The sequence below is a fragment of the Apus apus genome, chromosome 17 (genome assembly GCF_020740795.1).
Source record: "Apus apus isolate bApuApu2 chromosome 17, bApuApu2.pri.cur, whole genome shotgun sequence".
In the NCBI taxonomy this organism is placed as follows: Eukaryota; Metazoa; Chordata; class Aves; order Apodiformes; family Apodidae; genus Apus; species Apus apus.
The window spans coordinates 3,579,262-3,604,092 of NC_067298.1; the positions used below are offsets into that span (position 1 = coordinate 3,579,262).

Consider the following 24,831-nt stretch of genomic DNA (forward strand, 5'->3'; position numbering starts at 1 on the left):
GAAATTGAGATAACTCCTGGGAGGGTCTTGACATGTCTCAACTCTGGATGTAGACATGACTTTTTTTTCCCCCATAGCAACCTAGTGCAAACGCTGGGTATTGCAGGTAGATTTATTCTGCCAGAAGCCTCCTTCAACAGAAAATAGTAACAAAAGTAACCTAAACCTCACCCTAACTGTGTCAAACAGGAAGTTTTTGCTTCATATGAAAACACCCTGTCATTTCTAAAGCAAACAAATAAGAATCATTAGTTTATGTGAAATTCACAAAGGTTTTGGATGCTGTTTACACAGAGGAAGAAGAGATTGACACATTCTGATACATTGTGACTTAAGACAGACACATTCTTTGTAGAAAACAAACCAGTTTATTTATTTTAAGTTCTTCCATGGAGCTAGGTTGAAGTTCTGTGCCATGTTCTGAAAGCTGACAGTCTCCCTCAAATGTCTGGGAGGTAAAGCTCTGCCAGAAGGGTCAGAGGTGATGACTGGTCCTCTCGACTCGCTGCCTTAAAGAACTTTTGCATGTTTCAAGCACTGCCCGTGCAACATCTGAGAACAAGCATTGCTTTGTGAGACTGCCCATGTCTTTCTGAACAGTAGAGATTTTGTATTTGCTGTATGAAAAAGAATATTGAGCACTTGTAGAAATGTCATTGAAGAAAATGGAAAGGTATTGTTTATCCTCTACCACGCAAACCAGGATAAAGGGAGAGAAAGGAAGGATAGGTTTTCACCTCTTCTTGTAATGCATTATGTAATTATTTCACAAAGAACACACTTGACTTTTCTTTATGTAATGCATGAAATTAGCCCCAAGTTGGATGTGTAGTTTTCAGATAGACTTGTCTCTGAGTGTAGATATAATGACTTCCAAGGTGTGCAGGAAGTGAAAGCTTTGCAGCTGAAATCTCTCATCCTGTTAATTCTGATTAAGGCTCCTCATCCTGGCAATATCTGCTTTTACAGGCATTACTGTGTTTATGTGTCTAGTAGTAGCTGCAGAATGATTCTTTATATCTCAGCTTCCTACTTGGGTCCTCTGCACATGTTAATTAAAGAGGATGACTTGGATTCCAGTCCACTGCTTCAAAGATCACACTTGCAGTAGATCATCCTCCCTGTCAATGTGAGGTCTTGTGTTGGGTTTCACCTCCCAGGGCAAGGGGAATCAATGGCAACAGATTTGAGAGGAATTGACAAATGACTTGCATTTCTGTTTCCCCGTGTCTTTAATTTCCCTTGCTAGAAACCTGGTAAGAAAAGATCACCTTCTACAGTGCACAGCTTTCATCTGTCTAGCTCAGGAAATAGCACTTCACATAAATTCATCCCTCTGTGTTCCTCAGTGGTTGGTACTGGGACCTGCAGGAAAGCTGGGGAGGGTCTGTTTACAAGGGCATGGAGTCATAGGACAAGGAGCAATGGCTTTGAACTGGAAGAGAGGAGATTTAGGCTGGACATTAGGAAGAAATTCTTTGCTGTGAGGGTGGTGAGACACCGGCCCAGGTTGCCCAGGGAAGCTGTGGAAGCCCCATCCCTGGAGGTGTTGAAAGGCAGGCTGGGAAGGCCTTTGAGCAACCTGGCCTGGTGGGAGGTGTCCCTGCCCATGCAGGGGGGTTGGAACTAGATTATCTTGAAGGTCCCTTCCAACCCAAACCATTCTGTGATTCTAGGATTGCTTGCAGTAATCTCCATAATCTTTAATGTCTAGAAAAGAAATTAAAAAGCAGTTTACTATTACAAAAAAGTGAAAGTTTAATGTTCCATGAATTTTCTAAATAATATTTCATGTTTGTGATGTTCTCATGCTCCCATTAGAGTCAGTCAGTTTTTACATAATTTGTTCAGCTGGGCTGGTACAGTGTCCACATGCATTTCAGCCACTTCCTGATGTTTTCATTTTGGTTAAATTTTTTTCTCTTCTGGATGGAAAAAAGATTCGTAAACACAAATGTCTGATGGTTCAACTTCTCCTCTGATTGACTGTAGATGTGGGTTCCATGCTACTGGCCAAGTCATTGACCTTTCTCCTTTGCCAAGTTCTGCCTGACACTTTGCAGGTTTATATTCCCCAAATTCATCTCTCTGCAGTAGAAAATGAATAATAACTTCATAGAATGACAGAAGTGTTGGTGATAAAGGACCTCTGAAGGTCCCTGGTCCTGTTACCAAGTCAGGAAAACATCTCACCTCTCTCAAAAAATCTCTTGCTGTTGTACACTATCCTCTTCCTGAAAAACAATGTCCAGGCTGAACTTTCCAAGTCTTTTCTTGTTTTCTATCATCTGATACTAATAAGAAGTTTGTCTTCACTTTTTTAATGGCATGTCCAGTAGGTAGAAACTGCTATACCAATCCCCAGCCTCTTTACTAGACTCAACTTGTAGGTTGTGTGTACTGACCAGCTGGGGAGCCTACCACTGCACTGCCCAGTTTCTCCACATCCTTTTTGATAAAGGGAAAAAAAAATAACTTCCTTCAGTCTGATGGTGACATTCTTCCTCATGTAGCTTAGTAAGAGCAAACTGCTTCTCCCCAACACTTCCCAGACTCGACTTCTTCATTCCTGACTCCTCTGCCCCTGCCTCCAGCTGGTGCACTGGAAAAGGAGGGTAGCAGACAGTCCATAACAGTTCCTCTCTGATGCTCCTACTTCTTCATACTTTTCCCCTACTCCAGCATGGGCTCTCATGGGCTGCAGTTCCTTCAGGAAATTTCCACTTGCTCCAGAGTGGGGTCCTTCATGAGCTGCAGTGTGGATATCTGCCTCACCATGGCCCTCTCCATGGGCTGCAGGGGAGTCTCTGTCCAATGCCTGGAGCAGGTCCTTCCCCTCCTTCTTCTCTAACCTTAGAGAACACAGGATCAAAAGGATCAAATGCCTTCTAAGGTCAAATTGAACAACAGACACTGCTCTTTCCCTGTTCATTAAGCTAGTAATTTCATCACAGAAGGCTATTATGTTGATCAGGTATTACCTCTCCTGCTGAGTACTCCCTGTGATATTCTTGTCCTTCATTATACTTAAAAATAGTTTCCATGAGGATTTGCATAAGTTTCCCAGGAATCAAAGAGAGGCTGACTTGCATGTAGTTTGCACCTTCCTGCCTTTCTTGAAGATAGGAAGATTTACTGCCTTCCAGTCTGCAGGAAACTCTCCAAGCACCATGACTTCTCAAAGATAATGGACAATGACTTGCAATGACACCAGCCAACTCCTTCAGTACTTGTGCCTGCCTCCCAGCACGTGACAAGGATTAGACTCTGAAATCCTTAGTTGTTATCTAATTTGATTCTGCTTTACTGAGGCTATGTCTTCATTTCTCCATACTTTTCTACTGGGCTAAGGATTCTGAGATTTCTGAAGACATATCCCACCAGTGAAAATGAAAGTGAAAGACTTTCAGTACCTTGGTCTTGTCTGTCCCCTGCCACCATGTACCCTGCCCCATTCATCAGCAGACCCACATTTTCTATAGGGAAACCTATAGAAGCCATTCTTGCTCTTCACATCCCTTTGCCAGATTTAACTCCAGATGAGTTTTGCCTTTCTTAATCCCATTCCTGCTATCGTACACTGTCTTTATATTCCTCTTGGAACACATGACCTTGCTTCCACCTCTTGTATGCCTCCTCTTTTCTGTTTGATTATAATTAGGGTTCCTTGCCCATCCATGCTGCTACCACTTTTCCCTGACTCTCTGCATGTCCAGGATGAAACTGGAGAAGGTGATCCTTGAAAATCATCCAGCTCTCCCAGGCTTTTCGTCTCTCCAGGAAAGTCTCCCATGTGATTTTTCCAACTAGATCCCCAAACAGGTGACAGCCTGCTCTTCTGAAGGTCAGGGTTGTGATTCTTCTTCTGGGCTCCTGAACTCCAGCACCTCATGGTCATTGCAGCCAGAGCTACCTCTGACCTTCACATCCAATTCTTCCTATTTTCTAAGCATCAGATAGAGCAGAGCACCAGCTCTCATTAGTGCCTCTATCACCTGTGCCAGGAAGTTACCATAAATGTCTTCCAGCCTCCTGGACTGCTCGTGCACTGTTGTACTGCCCTTCCTGTAGATACCAGGGTGGTTAAGATCCCCCTTTAACTTTATGGCAGCTGGCTGCTCTAGTTTCTTGTTTTGATCTTTGTTTAAACATGCCACACAGAAATGTCCTACTACAAGAAAAATAAATAGTGGTGAGTGAATTAACTATGTACTGGGTGCCTGTGACCAGGTTTGGGCAGCAGGGGATTGCAAGGATGGTCTCTGTGAGAAGAGGCCAGGAGCTGCCCCCCTGCTGTGCACAGTTCCAGCCTGTGGAGGTGCCACAGGACACAGCTGTGCTCACCAGTGGTGCTGCCTCTGTGGAAATGTATCTTTTAAAGTGTAGAAAATGTCAGAGAGAGGAGGTGGGAAAAAAAGGAGTGAGAAACAGCACAGGGAACACCAAGTTCAGAGAAAGGGGAGGAGTTAGGAGCCCATGGCTCCTGTTGTTCCCAATGTCCCACTGAGGGAGTAGAGGTGCCTGTGTGTGTGTGTGTAGGGAAGTGTGTCTGGGTGGGTATTTGGCTGCCATCCAGGGCTAAGCTACAGAAAATAGAGAGACAAATGTAAGCAAATGACACAGAAGGTTGGAAAATGCCGTGAGTTAAAACACTGCTGTGATTCACTTGTGAATATTTCCTTGTACACTAATTATTTGTGAAAACAGGTAAGAAAAAAGTAATGCAGGGTTTGGGAGCTTTGAAACCAAGGCTGGAAAATCCTAAGGAAGTCCTGCGTGTTCAAAACATTGGTGTTCTTCAGAATTTCGACAGACAGGCTACTTAAAAGTTAGATTTTGATTTTCATTTGATAAGCCAACCCAAAGTAAACAGTTTGCAAACTGGAAACTGGTCAGGTCCAGTAAACAGAAATGTCAGGCTCCTTCCTACTGCAGTGCAGAATTCCACAGACAGGTCAGAGGTCTTTCCCATGCTACTTTTGGGTGTAGAATGGGGAAAGAGTGTGCAGCTGGATGCTTCTACTGCCAGGAGTCCTCCTGAGAGGAGGCAGAAAAGCCTCCTGAGCCTCTTGTTGTTCTGCCATGTTGGAGAATTTCACTGATGTGAGAGCAGCTGTACAGCATCAAGTGCAGTATTAGAATATGGTGCTTCTCATTAATTGTATGTAGCAGTTTTCTCTCTGATGCTGTTGTAAGTAGAGTGGATGTTTCTTTTGGAATGGTAGGTCTGAGGGAGGAAGACCTGGAGAGGTCCTTAGATAGTCTTACAAACAAAGGACAGAAATCTCTGAGTTTCTTTTTATTAAGGTCAGCTATTACCTGTTACTCCACTATTTTATCCTAAATTTTCACTATCACAGGATTCCCAGACTTGACACTGTCTCAAGACAGGCACGTCTCAGTGTCCACGGGGCTGCTGTTATGTATTAAAACATCCACAGACCAACAGACTGGCCAGTAAATTCAGAAAACCAGGTGATGTACAACAAAAACCAGACAATGAGGGTATAGAGAAAGGTGAGAAATGTTGATGGTCGTTTTATACCTCTGGGGAGATCTAAGGGGAGAGGAATGAGGAACAGGGACAATGGATGTTGCAGTCTGGATGGGACCCTCTGCAGCATGTGGAGACACGAACATACATTCCCAATACTGATGGAATCTGTTAGGGACACTTGGACCATAACATTCCAGTGCAAAGCCTTGGATGTCCTGGCTTCCTGGCTGCTTCCCAGAGTTGGAAGTGCTGTGTCTGTGGGGAAGGGATGGCAGTCTCTCAGTCTGTTACAGGGCTTTCTTCTAGCTGTGTTAGGGCAGGACACAAACCTCTGCTCCTGGTGCTTTCTTTGGCTTGTGTGTGACCTGCTTTTTTAGGTCCTTGAACCTGTACTTACATTCTCAGCATCATTAACTGCTTGAACCAGTCACTGATATTTATTTGGCCCAGCTGTTAGAGGAATTCAGGAAATTCAGATGTGTGTTCTCACCCTTACGTCTCTCATACATCCACCTCCATAATTTACTTTCCCCTCTATGTATCTTACAACCCTACTCACATATATTCTACCAAAAGAAGACCCTGTCTAATATTTCAAAGTTTTCTGCTACCTTCAGCTGGCTGTATGTCTCTATATACTCTATCAGGTGGGCTGAATTTATGACTACCTTAGGTGCACAGTTACTGTATGTTCTACAGGGGAAGCAGTGTTTTTGGAACTGTCCTGTTACCTTTCCTTGTTGGGCTTGGTGCCCTTCACTGAAGTACCTAATGTGGTCTAAAAACAGACCCTCAAGAAGCCAGCTGTGAGGCCTGCTGGCTTTTCAGAAAAGAGGATAGCAGGACTTCTCCCCAGACTACATGCTTTTCTACATTCTCTTAATCTTTAATCTAGAAATATTTGGGTTTTGCAAGGTAATTCTGTGCTCCCTATTTCGAGGTAGGCAGGGAAAACAATGTGCTTTGCCTGTAAGAACAGCTGGAGCACACCTTTCATGAAACTTTCTCAGCTGTAACTCCAGGGATGGATAAGAACAGTGATAACCCTAACACTGTGACCTAACTGGTGAAAAAATACGAGCTCTGGAACCAGCTCCCCAGGGTAGTGGCCACAGCACCAAGTCTGCCTGAGTTCCAGAAGTGTTTGGAAAAAAACCCCAAACATTAAAGTCTTTCCCTCATCTGCTTTATGAAAGGACATCACCCATGCATGTCCAAGTCCAAGCCAGCACTAGAGATGGCACAATCTATTTTACAGTCCTCCAGACATAAAAGATTCTGACACAAAGAAAATACCAGCCAAATTCCACTGTTCAGAGAGAGAATGATGGCTTGGGAAAGGAAGAAATAAGAGAGGAAGAAAGAATTAAAGTCCAGTACTTTGAAAACTGAATACAATAGTGGGTAACTGTCAAAAATGAAGATGTGGGTGATGTTTCCCCTTTTCCAGTCAATGAGAACTTCACCAGACTGCCATGACTTTTCAAATATGATGGCAGCTTCATCTGCCAGCTCCCTTTGGAGCCGTGGATGGGTCTTGCCAGGTCCCATGGACTTGTGCACTTTCAGGTTCTTAAAGTGGTCTCAAACCTGCCCTTCTCCTACAATGGGCAGATCTTTCTTTTCCCAGTCTCTGCCTTTACTTTCTGTGACTTGGTCAGTGTGGCCAGAGCCCTTACTAGTGAAGACTGGAGCAAAACTCGTTCCGTACATCATTCTCCATATCCTGCATGGCAAGGTCTCCTGTTTCCTTCTGCAGAGGGCCCACATTTTCCCTGTTCTGCCTCTTACCACTGATGTACCTGTAGAAACCCTTCTTATCACCCTTGATGTCTCTGGCCAGGTTTAAATCTATCTGGGCTTTACCTTTCTTGGCCTGATCCCTGGCTTCTCAGACAACTTCTTTGTACTTTTAACAGGCCACCTGTCCCTGCTTACACCCTCTGAAAACTTCCTTTTTTCATCTATGAGTGTCCAGGAGCTCTTTGTTCATCCATGCAGGTCACCTGGAATTCTACCCTGCCTTCCTCTTTCTTGGGATGCATTGCTTCTGGCCTTGGAGGAGTCAATTTCTGAATATTGACCAGCTTCCTTGGGCTCCTCTCCCATCCAGGATTTTATCCCATGGTACCCTACCAAGCAGATCCCTGAAGAGGCAGAAGTCAGCTCTCCTGAAGACCAGGGTAGCGAGCTTGCTGTGGACCTTTTTACCCTACAGATCCTGAATTCCACCATTTCATGATCGCTGCAGCCAAGATGCTCTTCAGCTTTGTGTTGTTCACCAAGCCTTCCTTGTTGGTGAAAACAAGGGTGCATTGCACCTAGACACCACTCATTTTTACAGATTTCTTACAAGTATTACAATAATATCAACTTTACTGTCTCTGCCTGGGGTGCTGCCTTAAAATCAGTGGGCAATGTTGGCTGAGGATAGTAGCAAGAAGATTGAATTGTTTCTGTATAAATGGTCCTTTCAGAACACAAAAGTCACCTCCACAGCCAGATGAACAAGGGGAAGAACATTCCCCTCACAGGTCTTGGAGGAGGCAGGCCATAAACTGAAGATTTTGAGATACTTCAACTTAATTTTATCTGAACTGCTGAAATTACCTGTCTGTCCTTTCTGGCCCCTCTCAGCTTGGGGGAAGGGAAGGAATATTTTCAGAGCTGGCAGAAATTGAGGCAGCTGCCTGATCTTCATCTCAAGAAGGATCTATTTTCAGCACACCCAAATGCCCCCTCCTCTGTAGGGAATGTCAGCACTCCAGTGCCTTTCTCTCAGGGCACTGCTGTGCAGGGTGTTCTGTATCCAGGGATGGCTTTCAATCAACCACTTCTTTTTGGCTGTGCTGTTTTGCTTCTAGTGCAAGTGAAGCCCAGCCTTGCAGAGATGGAAAGATAGATGGGAAGTCAATGACTGGCAGGACCCTACTTGTTTTTCTTTTAGTATCCAAACATTGCTGGCTCTCTAGGGACTGTCCCTCTGCATTGTCTGGCTGATTCTTGGTTGGATATGGCACCTGTATTTACAGACTGAACTGCAAATTTCAGAAGCCATTCTGTATTTGTGTCCATAATCATCTTCGCTTTTGTAGGAAAGCCTCTTGTGTTTTGTTTTGGGGGGGTTTTAGGTTGTTTTTTGTTGTTGTTTGGTTTGATTTTTTGTTTGTTTTTTTTTTGGCCAGGCGGGTTAAGACACACAAACAGACACACCCCTCCTCTCTCCCAGGGCTGTCAGCTTCCCTTGGATTGTACCTACCTGCCCCCAGCTTATGCACATTATTTGCATTTCCTTTTGTTGGACGTAATGAAATTCCTGTCTTCCCATTTCTCCAGTCTCTCAAGGCCTTTCTGAATAGAAGCTTACAATAAAATAAGAGGTTGTCAGCTCTCTCCCAGGGTTGTCAGCTTCCCAGGGTGATGTCCTTTCATAAAGCAGATGAGGGAAAGACTTTAATGTTTGTTTTTTTCTTTCCAAACGCTTTTTGAGCTCAGGCAGTCTTGGTGCTGGGACCACTGCCCTGGGGAGCTGGTTCCAGTGCTCAGCCACCCTCGGGGTCAAAAGCCTTTTCCTGATATCCAACCTAAACCTCCTCTGATTCAGCTTCCTGCCATTCTCCCAAGTCCTGCCATTGGTCACAGGAGCTGAGATCAGGACCTGCCCCATCTCTTCCCCTCATGAGGAAGCCACAGACTGCAGTGAGGCCACCCCTCAGCCTCCTCTTCTGCAAGCACAATAATCCAAGTGACCACAGCTGCTCCTCGTAAGTCATCCCTTCCAGACCCTTCCCCATCCTCGTGGCTCTCCTTTGGACAATCTCCAACATCTTGATGTCTTTTATATATTGTGGTGCCCAAGCCTGTGGCCAGTGCTCCAGGTGAGGCTGCACCAGTGCAGAGCAGAGCGGGACAATCACCTCCTCAACTGGCAATGCTCTGCTTGGTGCACCTGAGGACAGGGTTGTCCCTCCTGGCTGCCAGGGCTCATCTTCAGTTTGCCATCAACCTGGGCCCCCAGGTCCTGAACATCACTTTTAAAACGGTGTTTGTTTGTTTGTTTGTTTGTTTTAAAAAGAAGTAATTTTTTAACAGTACTTTTAGAAAGTATCTCACATTTAATGGAGTTGTCTTTATCTCATTAATTTCTCTTGTTGCAAATTGTGTGACTCATATACTTGAACTCCTTTATATATCTTTGCATATGTATGTTTATACACTTATATATGCACAGCCACCTTGCAAAAAATAGAGCAGGGTGAGCAGAGCTGCCTGCTCCCCGAGGAGCAGCTCCCTGTTCATGGTGCTAAACAAGCACCTTCTGCCCATCAGCAGCCAGTTGTCCTGATGATGACTTGGCAGCTTGGAAGAGTCTGCCAGCCAGTTGGCAGTAGTCAGTTGGCAGTAGTCAGTTGAGAGTGGCCAGTTGTCCATTTCCTGTCAAGACAGAGGCTTTTGAAAATGATTGGAAGTCAGAAGCAAGCTACTGTGTGTGAAAAAGCAGCTGAAACATTGACTGGTGACCCTTCTTCTTAATGTCTTCTTAGGCAGAGCCTTCAAACTCTACATTCCATCTCTCCAGATAATTTTCCACATCTTCTCCTCCTGTTCTCTTTCTCCTTCTTCCCCTCTGTACTCCCATTAGATCCAGGCCCTGGAGAACCTCACTGTCATAGGGACTGATGGCACTTTAGAACTTTACCTACAGATCTTCTATGGTGGTTTCCTGGCAGAAATCTGTGCTGCTACTGCCTGTGTAATTGTTATTTGAATAACAAAACCCCACAGAACTTCAAAGGCATAATAGGCAGACATTTTGCACAACATGATTTGCTAAAATATCCCTTGAGATGTAACCTTCTAGGTTTTCTTGGGCAGAATGAAAATGCAGTAACAGGGTCTTGTGGCTGGGATCCCTCTTCAGCTTCACATTCTCAGCCTTAACTTCTTTTTTCCTCCTTCAGCCACAAAACATGATGTGTATCATACATAAGATGGCTTTCATATCTGAGCCCACTTTTTGGCACAGGGTTTTTGGCACATGAAGCATATACATCAATCTCCATCTCCAGCTTCCAGTGAAGAACATAACATGCAGCATGTGGACAGGCCTGGGTGCCAGCTGCTATCATCACAGCATTTCAGTGGTGTTTTGGCACTAATCAGGTGCAGGTGTTGTTTTCTGACTGATGTGATATTTCCTCTGAAGTTTTTTCCAACACTCATCTGAGGACCAGGAGGTTTACCTGAAAAAGGAGCCAGGTCTAGATGTCTTCACAGGACAGCTCAGCCCTCCCTGAAGGGAGGCAAGATGAGGTTGGTTTGTACTGCAGTGTGAGGTAGCAGGCTGTCTAATTTGGACACCATGAGACAGAATCACTGTCACAATTGCAGCTCTGGGGGAAAAGACCTGGAAGTTCTGGTGGACAACAGGCTGGGCATGAGGCAACAATATGCCCTCATAGCCAAGAGGGCCAATGCCACCCTGCCACCAGTTCAAGAAGGACAAGAAACTACTGGAAAGAGTCCAGCACAGGCCACTATGATGATGAGGGGACTGGAGCATCTGTCTGTGAGGAAAGGCAGGGAGAGCTGGGGCTGTTCAGCTTAGAGAAAAGCAGGCTGAGGGGGGATCTCATCAGTGCTGATCAGTATCTCCAGGGGCTGTCAGGAGGATGGGCCAGTCTCTTCTCAGTGGTGTCCAGTGACAGGACAAGGGGCAATGGGCACAAACTGGGTTACTGGAGATTTAACCTGATTATGAGAAAATACTTCTTTACTTTGAGGGGAAGAGAGCACTGGAACAAGCTGCCCAGGGAGGTTGTGGAGTCACGTGAGACATTCAAAACGTGCTTGGATGTGTTCCTGTGCAATCTGCTCTAGAGACTCCTGCTCTAGCAGGGGGCTGGACTAGATGATCTCCAGAGGTCCCTTCCAACCCCGACTATTCTGTGATTCCATGAATTTGAAAATACAAAGGAAATGGACAAAGGGTTATAAGATTTACTCAGAATCTGTGTTCCTCTTTTTATTCTATCTTATCCAACTGGCTATTTTATTAAGCCATTTGTTCTTGGACCTTTCTTCTTAAGATCCAGATAGAAACCTTCATTATCTATCCCCTCCCGCCTGCCTCTTGCAGAACACCATTAGATATTGAGATTTTGCAGCTTGTTCACACCTTATCACCTCAGGCCATGATTGCATCTTGAGTTACTGTCAGAGTCCTTCTTTTGAGGGCTAATTAGAAAGAGCATGTTCTTTTTTCAGGGGCTAAAATAACTCTCTAAAAAACTTTCTAAGAATCTTTCTACTGCGTGTAAAAACAAAGGTGTGCTAGGACAATTTACTCAAATGCCTTTCCTATCTCTGGTGGAAGCAAGTTATTATATCAGAAAGTGGGAGCAGAATGAAATGATCCAGATTTACCATTCTGTCTGCAGAAGAACCAAGGGCTGTGGCCTTCACCAGCTGCTTTATGGTCTGTGGAATATAAGGTTAGATAAAATAAGTACAGTGACCAGCACTGAAGTCATAGCAGACTTCAGAATACAATAGTTTGGAATTCTAACAGCAAGTGAATTCCCAGCTTGGCTGACATCAGATTCTTATTAATTCTTCACATTCTTTCCTGTTGGCCTTAGTTCCCAGAGGGAACTTGCCTCCCATACAAATTCAGCAATGTCACCAGCTCTTCAGCAAAATAAGTTATGCCAGAGCCCACTTCTTTTCTCTCTGTGGTGACAAGCAGCACACTCTCACCACACACCCATGTGTGAGCTCCTCCTATGAGATTATGTCAGAGGCAAATATTTTTTGGTCCACGAGGAGGGTTTAATGTCAAAGATATTTGATGTTAGAGGTTTTTCATTTCACAGAGTTAGTTATACAGCAGAGTGATGAAATCACAATAAAAACACACTAGAGCAATCACAATATAAAGCTGAATCATAAACCAGATGCAATTACTATTACCCATCCTTATATACTCACAATCCTCAGGTGTCCCTAGCTGCTGGGAAGGAATACTCCTTATGTGCTGCTGAGAGAATTCTTTCCCCACTCCATAATGGCCATCAGAATATGCTATAAATGGAGAAGAGACTGTTCTGATGGTCCAGTGAAGGTGGCTCAGGTGAGGATGCTATGAGAGTCTGTATGTTTCCTCTTCCCTTTTCTGGGAAATTCAGAATAGATGCAAGGAGTACTGTTTTTACCATCAGAGTGATCCCAGGCAGGAACAGGTTGTCTGTAGTGGCTCCATCTGTGGAGGTGTTCAGCACTTGACTAGACAAATCCCTGAGCAATCTGATCTAATTAGGCCTGCTTTGAGTAGGGTGTTTGACAAGATGACCTCTGGAGGTCCTTCCAATCTCAGCTATTCTGTGTGATTTCATGATCCCAGCTCCAGAGCAGGCTACAGAGCACAGCAAGGCAGTTATTCTTAGGCAAGAAGCAGCATGAAGCTGTTTCAGGCACCTCTGCATGACACTGCAGACTGCAGCACAGACATGCAGCATGTCACACCCAAGGTATCCTGTATCTTTCTAGGTAGATAACATTAACACTGAGGTTATGGGCCAGGTGCTGCAGAAGTAACCCAGGGTTTATGATAAACTCCATCAGCTTTGCTGAAAGCCCAGCTGGTGTGTCCCCACTGCCTGTAGCAGCCCGGGAGTGGGATTTACTCAGCAGTGAGGGGGCCCAGCTGTGCTGTGGTCACACCTTGACATCTAAACCCAGCAAGCACCTGAGGCTGTGGCTTGGCAGCCACAGGAAGGGTGCAGAGAGTGTTCTGCCTGGTCTGCCCAGACCTATAAGCAGTGGCTGTGTCTGATGCTGTGTGTGCTCAGCCTGCCCATCCTCCCTCCCAGGGAGCAGAGCCTGCCCTGGCTCTGGAGCAGCAGCACACAGCTCCAGCCTCTCCATTGCATGGCCTCTGTGCCAGCTGCTGAGCCAAGGGGGTCCTGCCTGGCTCTGCATTTTGGCTGGTGGTTGCTCTGGGTCTGCCCAAAATCTCGGAGCAGGGTTCCCTGGCAGTGGCTGAGAGCTTCACTGGTGTCTGAGGCTGACAGAGGATGAGAATTATGAGGACAGATGCACTGAGGCTTTCCCTGAACACTGCCCCGTTCCCCAGGTGCTCCTGGCTCAGGCACATCCTAATCCACATGTGCTTGTTATGTGTGAGTTCAGGAGTCTGCACCTGGTTCTCCTTCCATGAATGTGTGTGACAGGTTTTTGAATGAATGGGAAGATTCAGAAGCCCCTCGAGTGGTGGTGAGGAGCTCTGCAGAACGAGTGGCTTGAAGAATCCCATCCTTCTGTCTTTGACCACCTGCTGATTTCACCTACTGTCCCTACTTCTTCTGCATGGAAATTCAGTCACCCACCCATTCCTCTTTGCCCTCACTCGATTTTACAGATCTTATCTTACAACTGCTGGCTGTCCCCTCTCCAGCTTGGAAGGCCCAAGGCTGACTGGGCATTTTCAAGTGATGAAGGACATTTCAGACGCCTGTGCCACATGACACTGAATGTTTTTTCCAGTGGGAGGGACCCCTGCAGGGTGCTTGAGAATATCTTTCATTCTGATTCACATTTATGTTGAGGAGATGAAAAAGTTTTCTGTCAACCCAGCGTATATGAAGTACATGATGTTCTCCTCAAAATGAACTCACCTACACTGGGAGAACCCAGAGGAGTGTGTTTTGGTGTGAAAATCCCTTGGCTCAGCAATTCCAATACAGACATATTTCTTAGGACTCCAGCTGAAGTACCTATTTTTATGGTTCTTGATATCACTGCTCTCAAGAGTCAAGTTTCAGAAGAAAGAATCTAATTTTTCGCTGACATTGTAAAATTTGAGGGGGAGGTTAGAGGTCTCTGGGGAGTAAATGAAGCAATTGGCTCCACCAGCTGCACAGGGAACATGATCTGGGCCAAATATAAGAACTCAAGGATTTGTACATTTGTTTTAGATGTTAGAAGTTAAAGTGATGGTTCTCCTTACAGCCATACTCACATTTGTCTGTCCCACACCATTTATGGGATTCTAACTTTTCTTCTCTGGTTGGCTTTGCCATTGCTGTGCAGAGTCTGAAGCTTTCCTGAGAGAGAATTTCTGGTTGATGGTGCAGATGGACTAGTTTTTCCTTTTTTTCTGTTTCCCAGCTCTCACATAAGTATATGAATCAACATTCATAGCTGTCTCAGGCAAGAAAAGAGGTTCCTGCATGCTAGAGGTTAAACACTTTCCTCTCCTTATGTGATAAAACTTCCTTCTTTGGCAGCAGAAGTGTGGCTGTGGAACTGCAGGAGAAGAGTCCTTATATCCTGTTGGACTGACACCTATTTTCTGTGTAGTACAGCAGAATGAAGGTCTCCTATGTGGCATTAGATTTCCATAGGGTACCAAGACCATCATGTGTTGGCTCATGCTTGTGTCTGCAGCAGCATCTCTGTCCTCCAGATCTTCAATATCAGGGGTCTTAAGAGACACTAACTCAGAAGAGTTATGGGGAAAAGTTTTATCCCCCATATCTGAATGATATCATGGAAGATTTCACTTAGCAACCTACTTAATGTTCAAATGAGTTCTGTCGTCCTTCTTTTCAGCCAGGAATGGTACATGAGTACCAGAGAAAGCAGCACATGCTCAGGGGTCACAGCAGTACTGCAGAAAAGTGAGTTGTGCTGTGAGGGGCTTGCCAAGGCTCTACAGGGACTAGAGAAGACCAGGCTGCTGTTGACAGGGGTTTGCACTTAGCTCAGGGGAAGGTGCTGGGCTTCCACCAGTTCACTCTAGCAAAAGCAGCAGTTCCCTCATATCCCCAGCTGCGATGTCCATGCGACAGCCCTGCCAGTGTCAAGGGGCTTGTTAACATACCCAGGAAACAATCCACACATGCAATTGCTGCTTGGATTGTTTGGGAGCAGCCTGGGCTGTGGCATCTGCTAAGCAGCGGATTATCTGCATAACAAGAAAGTTTGGCACCTACGTGTTTGGCTTCCACATTGTCCAGAGCACTTGGGTTGCTTCCAGCACAGGCCAACCATGCAGTGTGGTAGGAGGGAGGCATGTATGGAGCAAGTAGTTCAGAGTCAGGACATGGTGCAGACTGGATGCTGATACTAACACAGCTCTGTCTTCTCAGAGTGAAGAACCTTAAGACTCAGAGAAGAAAATGCTGGAAAGGTATTTCTCGAGTTGTGCCTACCAAATTGCAGATGTCAAAACCAAGCCCTTTCTAGGTTATATATAATTGTATGAGAGAGTGCTTGTACGTGTGAGAGTGTCATAGGTTGGACCTGATGATCTTAAGGGTATTTTCCAGCCTTGGTGATTCTGTGATTCTGTGTGTGTGGCAATGTACAGGGGTTTCCATTTTCTGTTGCCTTGAGCTGAATGCTGGGCCATCCCTCCTGCTGGGAATTGTCCCAAATCAACAAGTCTGGTTGGCCTTTGGCAAAAAGCTTTTATCAAAAGTTCTCTGAGGGCATATTGGGCTGGACACTTGGATCATAAACGTGCCATTCTGGTCAGTTCTTCTCCGTTTTATTTTGATCAATTAGTTTTCCATCAAGCTTCCTCCTTGTCAACACTGAGCAAGTAGCACACGTGGCTAAATCAGAAAAGAAATAATGAGCTTGTGCCTTCCCAGACAGGTCAGCCAGAGGAACTTCCCAAATATGCTTGTCGTTCACTTGTTATCTCAGACACTGCCAGAATATTTAGAGCAGCAAAAGACCCTGTAGCCCTGCCAGCTGAAGGGGCTCATCTGGCAGGCTGGCTGTCCAGCAGGGAAACATTCCTTTCCTACCTCACAGAGCTCAATACCTGGCTGTTTTCCACCCTAACAGCAGTTTCCTGATGGCCTTACTCCAGAGGTGTTTTTTCTCCGGGAAGAGGGGTGAGTGTGACAGAGGCAAGACTGCCACAGTTCAAAGCCCAGGCCCAACCAACTAGTGAGGCTGGGCACTTTTGTGACACAAAGCAAAGATTTGCAACACATGCTGATGTATATGTACACACATCTGTTCACACAGATCACTGCAGGTCACCACACTCAGAGCTTGTGAAAATGCAAACAGCACAAATGGCCTCATCCTGTTCCCCTGTGACAGCTCAGGATGAAGATCTGGTAGTGGCAATATAGATACAGACACCTAGAAAGTGAACCTGCCAGACTCTGGGCATGGACACTCAGTGTGTGTTGTAGCTGTCCCAGAATCCCAGTCTCTCCTGGCCACACACACCATGTTCTTCATGGTGTGTAAGAAGTCAGCTCTGGAAATGCTTCCTGAAGAGGGACCAGACAGGTGTTAGATATCCAATGGAATGGGAGGACTTCTCCTCTTTCCTTCAGGTAACCTGTGTTTGACTGCTTGCTGTCACTGTACAAAGCATTGGTTTGCTTTTTTGTTTAAGGATGCAATTTTTGGGCTGTGGTTCAGTGTTTTTCAGTTCTGCTAACAACTATAATTTCTATTTATTTTTTTCTTGTGCAAAATACTGGCTTTCCCAGTTCCTTTGAGCTACACCTTGCTGAAACCTGCAGAAACCTGCAATGTGTGATTTTTCCAGGAGTGTTTTGTATGTCTGGGCCCCAGCAGCTCCAGTTCTATGATGACTGGATGTGGGGTTTTTTTGCAGTTGTCACCAGTTCTGTCATTGTTCTTTCTAGAATGAAGACAGGTGTGCTGTTGCTTAACTATACCACAGCTCACTACCCTTGATTTCAAAACAGCACACTTCGGCCCCTTCAAGGATCAGCAGATAGGTAGGGTAGGGTAGGTGGGGATAGCATGGGACAAGGGATAATGGGACATTTTCCTTTTTCTTTTTTTCTTTCTTACTGGAAATTTCTACCTACTAATCCTTTCTGAGGTTGTTCTTCCAGGCACCTACTCCTGCCAATTTTTTACATAAAAAAAGACAATTTTGTAATAAAAAAAAGGACAAAATATTTTTGAGCCTGACCCACACTGAGGACTTTGATGGATTCTGATAATGGTTTTGAGGTGCTTGGATAGCATTATCAGTTAAGAAAATTCTTATCTCAAGCTTCTTCTCTCCTATATAGATAAATGCAGCTAATTATGAGATGTTTTTGCAACCACCTGCTGGCTTGTAAGGTATGACTTCATCCTACAAAAGCTGTGCTGGTACATATGCATGTATTCTCTTTCTTCCTATTTTTCTGGAACAGGTTGCCCAGAGAAGCTGTGGCTGCCCCATCCCTGGAAGTGTTGAAGGGCAGGTTGGATGGGGCTTGGAGCAGCCTGGGCTGGTGGGAGGTGTCCCTGCCCATGCAGGGGGTTGGGACTGGATGATCTTTAAGGTCCTTTCCGACTCAAACCATTCTATTATTCTATGAAAATACACATGCTGGGATGTTTTGTCAGATTCACTCCTGAGTCCCTTTTAAAGTCTGATGTTACATTTGTAATTTCTCTTTCTCTCACGTTGATTTAAGCACAGGTTGTATGTCCCACAGAAGAGTTCAGGTTCTTCAGCATTTAATTAATTTAGTAATACCTGGTGAGTACCATTTATTCCTGGTACATTGTCACTCTTCTAGTTATTCCAAAATCTCTTGTATGAAAAAAGTGACAATATCCTTAATTGCTCTGTAGTGAAAAATCAACATTTCTGCAGAGGTGTTATTTTCTTCTGTGCTCTTTTTACAGCTTGATCATCTATTGGCTTTTAAAATATTTCTGAAGTCTTCATTACAGCTAAAAAACTCACAAGGAAAACCCATGGGGTTTCTGGAAATCTAGAGCTAGCTCCACAAGCTGCTTTCATTTAGAAATAATTTTTCTCTTCATCACATTGATAAAACTTCTTCTTGGTGTAGCACCTTTCCTAACAGATGTAGAGTAGATGTCTCTGAATGTTCATTGTAAGAACCAATGTCTTCAGTCATTGCCAACCTTACAGAAGGAATTCTGAACAGTGTTTTTTCTTCTTTGCACTTAGCTGTACCAGAAATGAATCTTGTCAGATGAAAGACTAAAGTGTGATTCCGAAAGAACTAAAATTATCGAGATCTCCAGGAAAAAAAAAAAAATTATTAAAATAAAGTGCCCAGATCTTATCAATCTATGGATTATTCAGTGCAACGCTTGATTTTAAAAACATTCCCCATGGGATTTGCAGCTTGCAAGTGCTGTTGTCAGCCATGGTCTCAGCATGAGCCAGGCATGCTGGAGGGATCAGTGCACCCTGTGGACCTCTGGTGAACCATCTGACAGGGAATGTCCAGCCTCTGCTGCAGCAGCATTTCTGCTGCCCTCTGTGTAAAACGAGAGCTCCCAGGAATATTGGCACCAAAGAAACAGAATTGCTGAAACACTGATTATTCAGAGCGAGACTTCTCATCCCAACACTTCCCAACACTAAGATGGAGCTGGACACTGGGCTCTGGAGATGGTAAGACACACCTTCCTTATTAAAACCTCTCTTTCTCCTGTTTACTAATAAAATGCACATTTTTAATATTCCCTGCAGAAATTTCTAGTATAAAACATTGTGCTGTGTAGTTTAAAAAGTAATCTCATAAAGAGCATGATAAGACTAGAGGTATTGATTTTTGAGGGAAACAGATTAATGAGCAGAACTTACAGAAACTAAAAATATTCGGGGGGTGACTTATAGAGGATACAGGGCAATTTTGGCCTTTCATGACACTGGCAATGGCAAAGTAGCATTTCTGGGGCTAGAAGCTGCTTGGGAAGACTGCCCTGTGACAGGCAACAAAGCAGGGATGGACAGTGTAGATCTGTCTGTCTCCTAATTGTACTCTCTTGATTCTTCTTCAAGTTTAATTTTTGCAATGCATCTGTGATACTGCTTGTTGGTATAGAGAAATCTGCCACGTGTGTCTTTCAGAAGAGAGAGCAGGAAGTGAGCAACTGGAACTCTAAAGATAGCTCAGCACCACTAAACTGTGAAGTGGAGAGGAAGGTAAAAAGTAATACCTGTGCAGATGCTGAATGAATGTCAAAGTTGCAGTTACTTAGGCTCCTCCTATCTTTGCAGGAAGTCTTGAAGAAAGAGAACTGGAGAAGGTGTCCTGGATGAGGACGTGACATTAAGAATGCCCTTTCTATCACTCACCAAAACAGCTGAGGAGCTCCTGTTGCAGAGCAGGTGAGCAGGCTGACAAGGCTGGGTGGTCTCTGTGTAGAACAAGCAAAAAGAGAGAGAACAGCTGGTCGATGGAGTTGAAGAAGGAGACTGACTTGGAGTGAAGGGAAATCAGGATTGCTAGTATAGTGTAAGTTTGAGAAAATGACTGTTTATCCCAGAGGTCTGAGAATTTGTTGATCAGATGCAGTCACTGACAGGTCACAGACATGCCATAATATCAGCTGATTAATATGATTCTGCTGTCTTTCTTTTGAATGCTGTGAATGGAAGGAACATGCATATCATCCTTTATCTGAGCTGTGGCTTGTTAGGTACCGTCACAAAATACTTGAGATCCAAATAACAGTTTGAACACTAAAACATCTCCTGACAACAGATTAAGGTGCATGCAATTATATACAGAAGAATTGTAAGTTATCTTGTATTATCTTTGTCATGCCCATTTCCCACTCACTTCCACTAGGATTCACCCACAACCTCTAACTAACCCTGGGAACAAAAAAAAAGGAAGATATTTTCTCTGTATTCATCCTACATGTTTCCTTGTTTGATTTCAGTGGTTCCTGTGTTGCAATGTGGAGGTGTGAACATAGTCCATCACTCACTAAGGCCATATTTTTGCCTGTCCAATGCAGGTGTCTTCCAGGATGGGACAAACATTAATAAGTGTTTTGGAATACTGTGATTTCACATATGTAAGGAGGAGAAAATTTTGACCATTTCCAAGAGCACTTAAGGATGGGGAAACATCCTTAAGTGCTTGAATTCTAACACACTCCTCATTCACTAGTGTGTCTGCTGTGAAAATGATCACATTTAGGCTCTCTGTATCTAAAAGCATTACCAGCTTGCAAAATAGTAGTTTGTCATGCAATGCCAAATATGTAAAACCACCCTCTCAGCTCTCCCAGTCCTCCCCAGTACCTCTGCATTCCCAAGGTGCACCTTTCTTCAGTGTTTTCAGCCATTTCTTTTGGCACCATCTCTCACAAGAACCTGGCATGTGAGGAGGCAGAAGACACAGCCTGCATGCCTGCCTACCTCTTCTGCAGTGCCAGGACAAAGCAGGGATTCAGAAACCAGACCTCTTTCCCAAGTCACTCTTCCACCCAGTGAGACAGACACTGAGGTACTAAGGCAATGGGCATAAAATAGGTGGATAGACAGAGAGGGTTCACATGAGCACTGTGGGTTCCCCTTCTGGAGCTGAGGTACAGCCCTTGCAGTTGCTCCCAAGCAAGTTCCCTGCATCCCTTTGTTCTTCCCAGCACACCTCTGGCCACTGGAGCCGTGATCCTGCACCAGGGAACAGCAGCTCCCTGCACTCCACTACTTGAAGAGGGTGGTGTTGTAACTAGCAAATGTTCTCACAAATAATCAAAAGCTGCAGACTTGAAGTCCAGGGTCAGGTGGCATCAGCTAGATGCTGTTCATTTGCTTCCTTCCTTCCTCCCTTCCTTTTCCTCTATTTTTCCTTCTCTTTTTCTGTTCCTCTCCTTTTCTGTCATTAATAAGGAATGCCCTTTTTGCTCAACAAAATGTTTCTGTGTCCTGAGCAGCTGGCCAGTAAGGAATCAGAGAACTGGAAAGCTGAATCTGGTATTGCTGGCAAGGAGTCTCTGTAATTAACTTCACTCTCTACATCAGAAATACTTCCTCCATGCTTTAGTGCCTCTTAAAATGCTGAAGATTTTGTGCACAGGAGACAAACCACATTCATGCCCAAGCTGTATAAGGGCTAGATGTTCATTTACTTGCTTCCTTCTTTCCTGCCTGCCTTCTCTCCTTCCCTCCTTCCTTCTCCATTCCTTTCCTCCTTCTCTCCTTCTCTCCATCCCTCCTCTCCCTTTCTCACTTTTTTTCCTCTTTCTACGTTTATTTCTCAGAATCTCTCCCCTCTGTCCCAGCCTTCTCTCCCTCTCCCCCTCCTTCCTCTACTTATCTCTTGCTTTCTGTCTTTCTGTCCCTCTCCTTTTCTGTCATTGGAGACAAATACACTTTTTGTTTGAGGTGAAGTTTCTGGGTCCTGAGGCTTTGTGGACAGCTATGGTAAACACTATTCTGACAAGTTATTGACAAGAAGTGTCAGAGTCACAATGTTTTTCTCCAAGATCAGTTACCTTTGCATCAGCACTTGTCAGGTCACAAGCAGCCTGGCTCCAGAAATAGTGTGTCCATGCAAAATGACTCCTGGCTTCCATCTGAGGCAGCAAATCACAAAGTGAGGGGAAATTAGTTTTCCTTACCCCTTCACACTAATATGCCACTCTGATTCCAAGAAGTCTCCCATCATGCTTCCTGGGAAGACCGGTGGCAAGGCTGGGTCATCCCAGTGCCATGTGTGAGACTGCTCTCCATTTCCCACAACTGCAGTTTGAAGGAGATAATTGCACCAAGATATTGGTCATTTAAGGAACCTGCAACATAACCTTTCATCAGCTGAGCATTTGGCAACAAGTTCTCAAGCCACAACTTCTTAGAGGTGAGAGAAGAGCCCTAACACTTGCCAGTGCTTCAAGTGCATCACGATTCTTCCACATCCGGAACAGGCTGTTTTGGATGGTCATTGTCCAAGGAGAACAGGGACTTGAGGCATCCAGATATGCTCCCCAAAGTTGTTGTGCTACTTGCTAGTCAGTCAACAGCTTTCAAATCATACTCATGGAGCCATACACGCAATACACTGACTTTCCAATTAAGCTTTTGCATTCAGTATCCATCTTTTGTCCGTTTGTTTCAAGAATTACGTGCTTGAGCATAAACAAAATCCTTTTGCTTCCTTGCAAAGTGTGGAAACAAAGGTTTTGTCTGGAAAGAAGGAATCCCACCTACTTCTTGGGAGGATACTGTGGGAAGGGAGAGAGGAGAGAGGTGCTTTCCCTTCTTTGGAGCCCAGCTATCACTGGCACTGGTGCAGCTTTCACAGCTTCACACCTAAAGATGCTGTCTATCAAGAGCATCACTTACAGTGCCACAGGACTCAAGACAGGGTGTCATCTTTTCCTTAAATATATTTAGCTGCTGCCTCTCCGAGCACTTCCATATTTAGTTAAAACATGGGAGGATTCCTTGGGTGGAAACCTCAGTGTGCCTGGGAGGAGGACCTCCCCATCCTGGATGCTGTTGCTGCAAACATGCTGACGGCTGCGGTCAGTGCAGAGGGCTCCTGTCCTGCTGTCTCCTTCCCACCTCACCTCCAACAGCTCCAGCTCCCTTCCCCAGCAACTTCCCAGCTTCTTGAAGTCCTCCCTGGAAATGTAGCCAGAAACCTCAAGGCAGCCCTAAATGTCCCTGTTGCTAATTGTATTCTTACATTAATATTTCCATACTGTAAAACACTGCCCAGTATTGGAGCAGTTCCTGGCTTGTTCTGGTGGCTCTACATGTTATATTTGTTGAAGATGATCCCATGGTGAGTCCTGACATTCACACTTAACTTCTACCAATCTGATCATCCAACTCTGTTCTTCATCAACCTCTGTTTCCTTTACAGAAGGAACAATTTGTCCTAACATCAGCTTTTTTTCCAAGAGAGAACATGAGGAACTGCAATGACTCCTTATCCAAATACATTATTTCTTTTGATTTAGAATTGATTGTTAATAATTTCTGGGGGAAACCTGCTTTGTTCAGAGGCAGCACCTCAGTACTTGCCTAAGTTCCTCCATGAGGACTCAGAGCCATCCAGATGCCTTTCGGGCTCCAGGCTATTTTTTAATGGGCAAGACACCTGAAAATCAAACTTGGCAAAGGGAGAATGGGACCAGCCAAGAGAGACTCTATCTCTTGCACCCATCAAGAAAGAGGACTCCCCAAGGCAGAAACACTTCTGCTGGGCCAGGACAGACAAGGTACTCATCCTGCCTTTGTCCTGATCCTCTCCTTCTTCCAGCAGAATAATTCTGTTAGTGTTATTCCCTGCCCAGTGATGTAATAGGACACAGTAGGGGAACACCGGAGATGGCATCATTAAAGCTATACTGCTCTGCTAGGGTTAAAGTGAAAAAACCAACTATGTTTCATTTGAAAATGCCCCAAAGTTTAGTAACTGCAGAATTAAAAAGTAAAACAAAAGCTCTGCTTCTGCTGTGTTTGCAAAGGAATCTACAGGCTTTATTCTCTAGACATTAACAGGACTACAAGGATTCACTGCAGAAGAAAGTGACCAAGAGGTTCACATTTTGTGCATCCCTCAGGTCACTTTGTTGCCTCATGACAGCTTCACTCCTCCTCTCCTATCTTCTTGCCATGAAACTCCCTGCTCTTGGCCCGGAGCTTGTTGACCTGTGACTCTGCAATGTCAGCCCGCTCCTCGGCTTCCTCCAGCTCGTGCTGGATCTTGCGGAACTTGGAGAGGTTGACGTTGGAAAACTCCTCCTGTGTGTGGAGAGGGAGTTGGTGGGGAGGAACCCAGGGCTGGGGTTCATACTCATTTCAATGAGTGTGCTGCCCTGATGGAAGGTGGCTCTTGCCCGTGCTCCAAGCAATACTTACAGCCTCCTCAGCTTGTCTCTTGTAGGATTTCACCTTCATTTGCAGCTTGTCCACCAGGTCCTGCAGCCGCAGAATGTTCTTCCGGTCTTCCTCAGACTAGAGCGGTTGGCAAAGAGGGAAGAAAAGTAGAGGCTGGTTCTGCACCATGTGAGGTTAACTGCTGCGCTTGGGGATGGTGGCTGCACAACCTGACTTGCTGTCAGAACACTCTGCCAGCCCAAGGAGGCCTCCTGCCTTACCTGGTAGGTCAGCTCCTTCACCCTCCTCTCGTACTTGCGCACACCCTTCACGGCTTCAGCGCTGCGCTTCTGCTCAGCATCAACCTCCCCTTCCAGCTCCCGCACCTGCAATGAGAAGCCCATCTTTGGAGCTTCCCTGCTGGCTGCTGACATCACATCTTCACTCACACACAAATCAAAGCCCTACACACCCTGGCCTCCAGCTTCTGGATTTGCTTCTTGCCCCCCTTCAGGGCCAGCTGCTCAGCCTCATCCAGACGAAGCTGCAGGTCCTTCACTGTCTGGTCCAGGTTCTTCTTCATCCTCTCCAGGTGGGCACTGGTGTCCTGCTCCTTCTTCAGCTCTTCTGCCATCATGGCTGCCTGGTGACAGGAAACATTCCAAGCCATTTTGTGGCTGGAGATATTTTAGGGAAAAGGCACTCATGTTAAGCAGTGAAAAGAACCCCC

General features: G+C 45.1%; 1 protein-coding gene across 1 annotated transcript in view; it reads right to left on the bottom strand.

Annotated features, from left to right (window-relative positions):
- Nucleotides 1-24,831, bottom strand: part of LOC127391678 (myosin heavy chain, skeletal muscle, adult-like) — a 107,843-nt gene that overhangs the window by 42,372 nt on the left and 40,640 nt on the right. Inside the window, exons 35-38 of the mRNA XM_051634709.1 lie at nt 24,574-24,744; nt 24,383-24,487; nt 24,144-24,239; nt 23,885-24,026 (exon numbers count right to left, since the gene is read on the bottom strand). Of these exons, the coding sequence (XP_051490669.1) occupies nt 23,885-24,026; nt 24,144-24,239; nt 24,383-24,487; nt 24,574-24,744 (514 nt within the window). The remainder of the gene's footprint in view (nt 1-23,884; nt 24,027-24,143; nt 24,240-24,382; nt 24,488-24,573; nt 24,745-24,831) is intronic.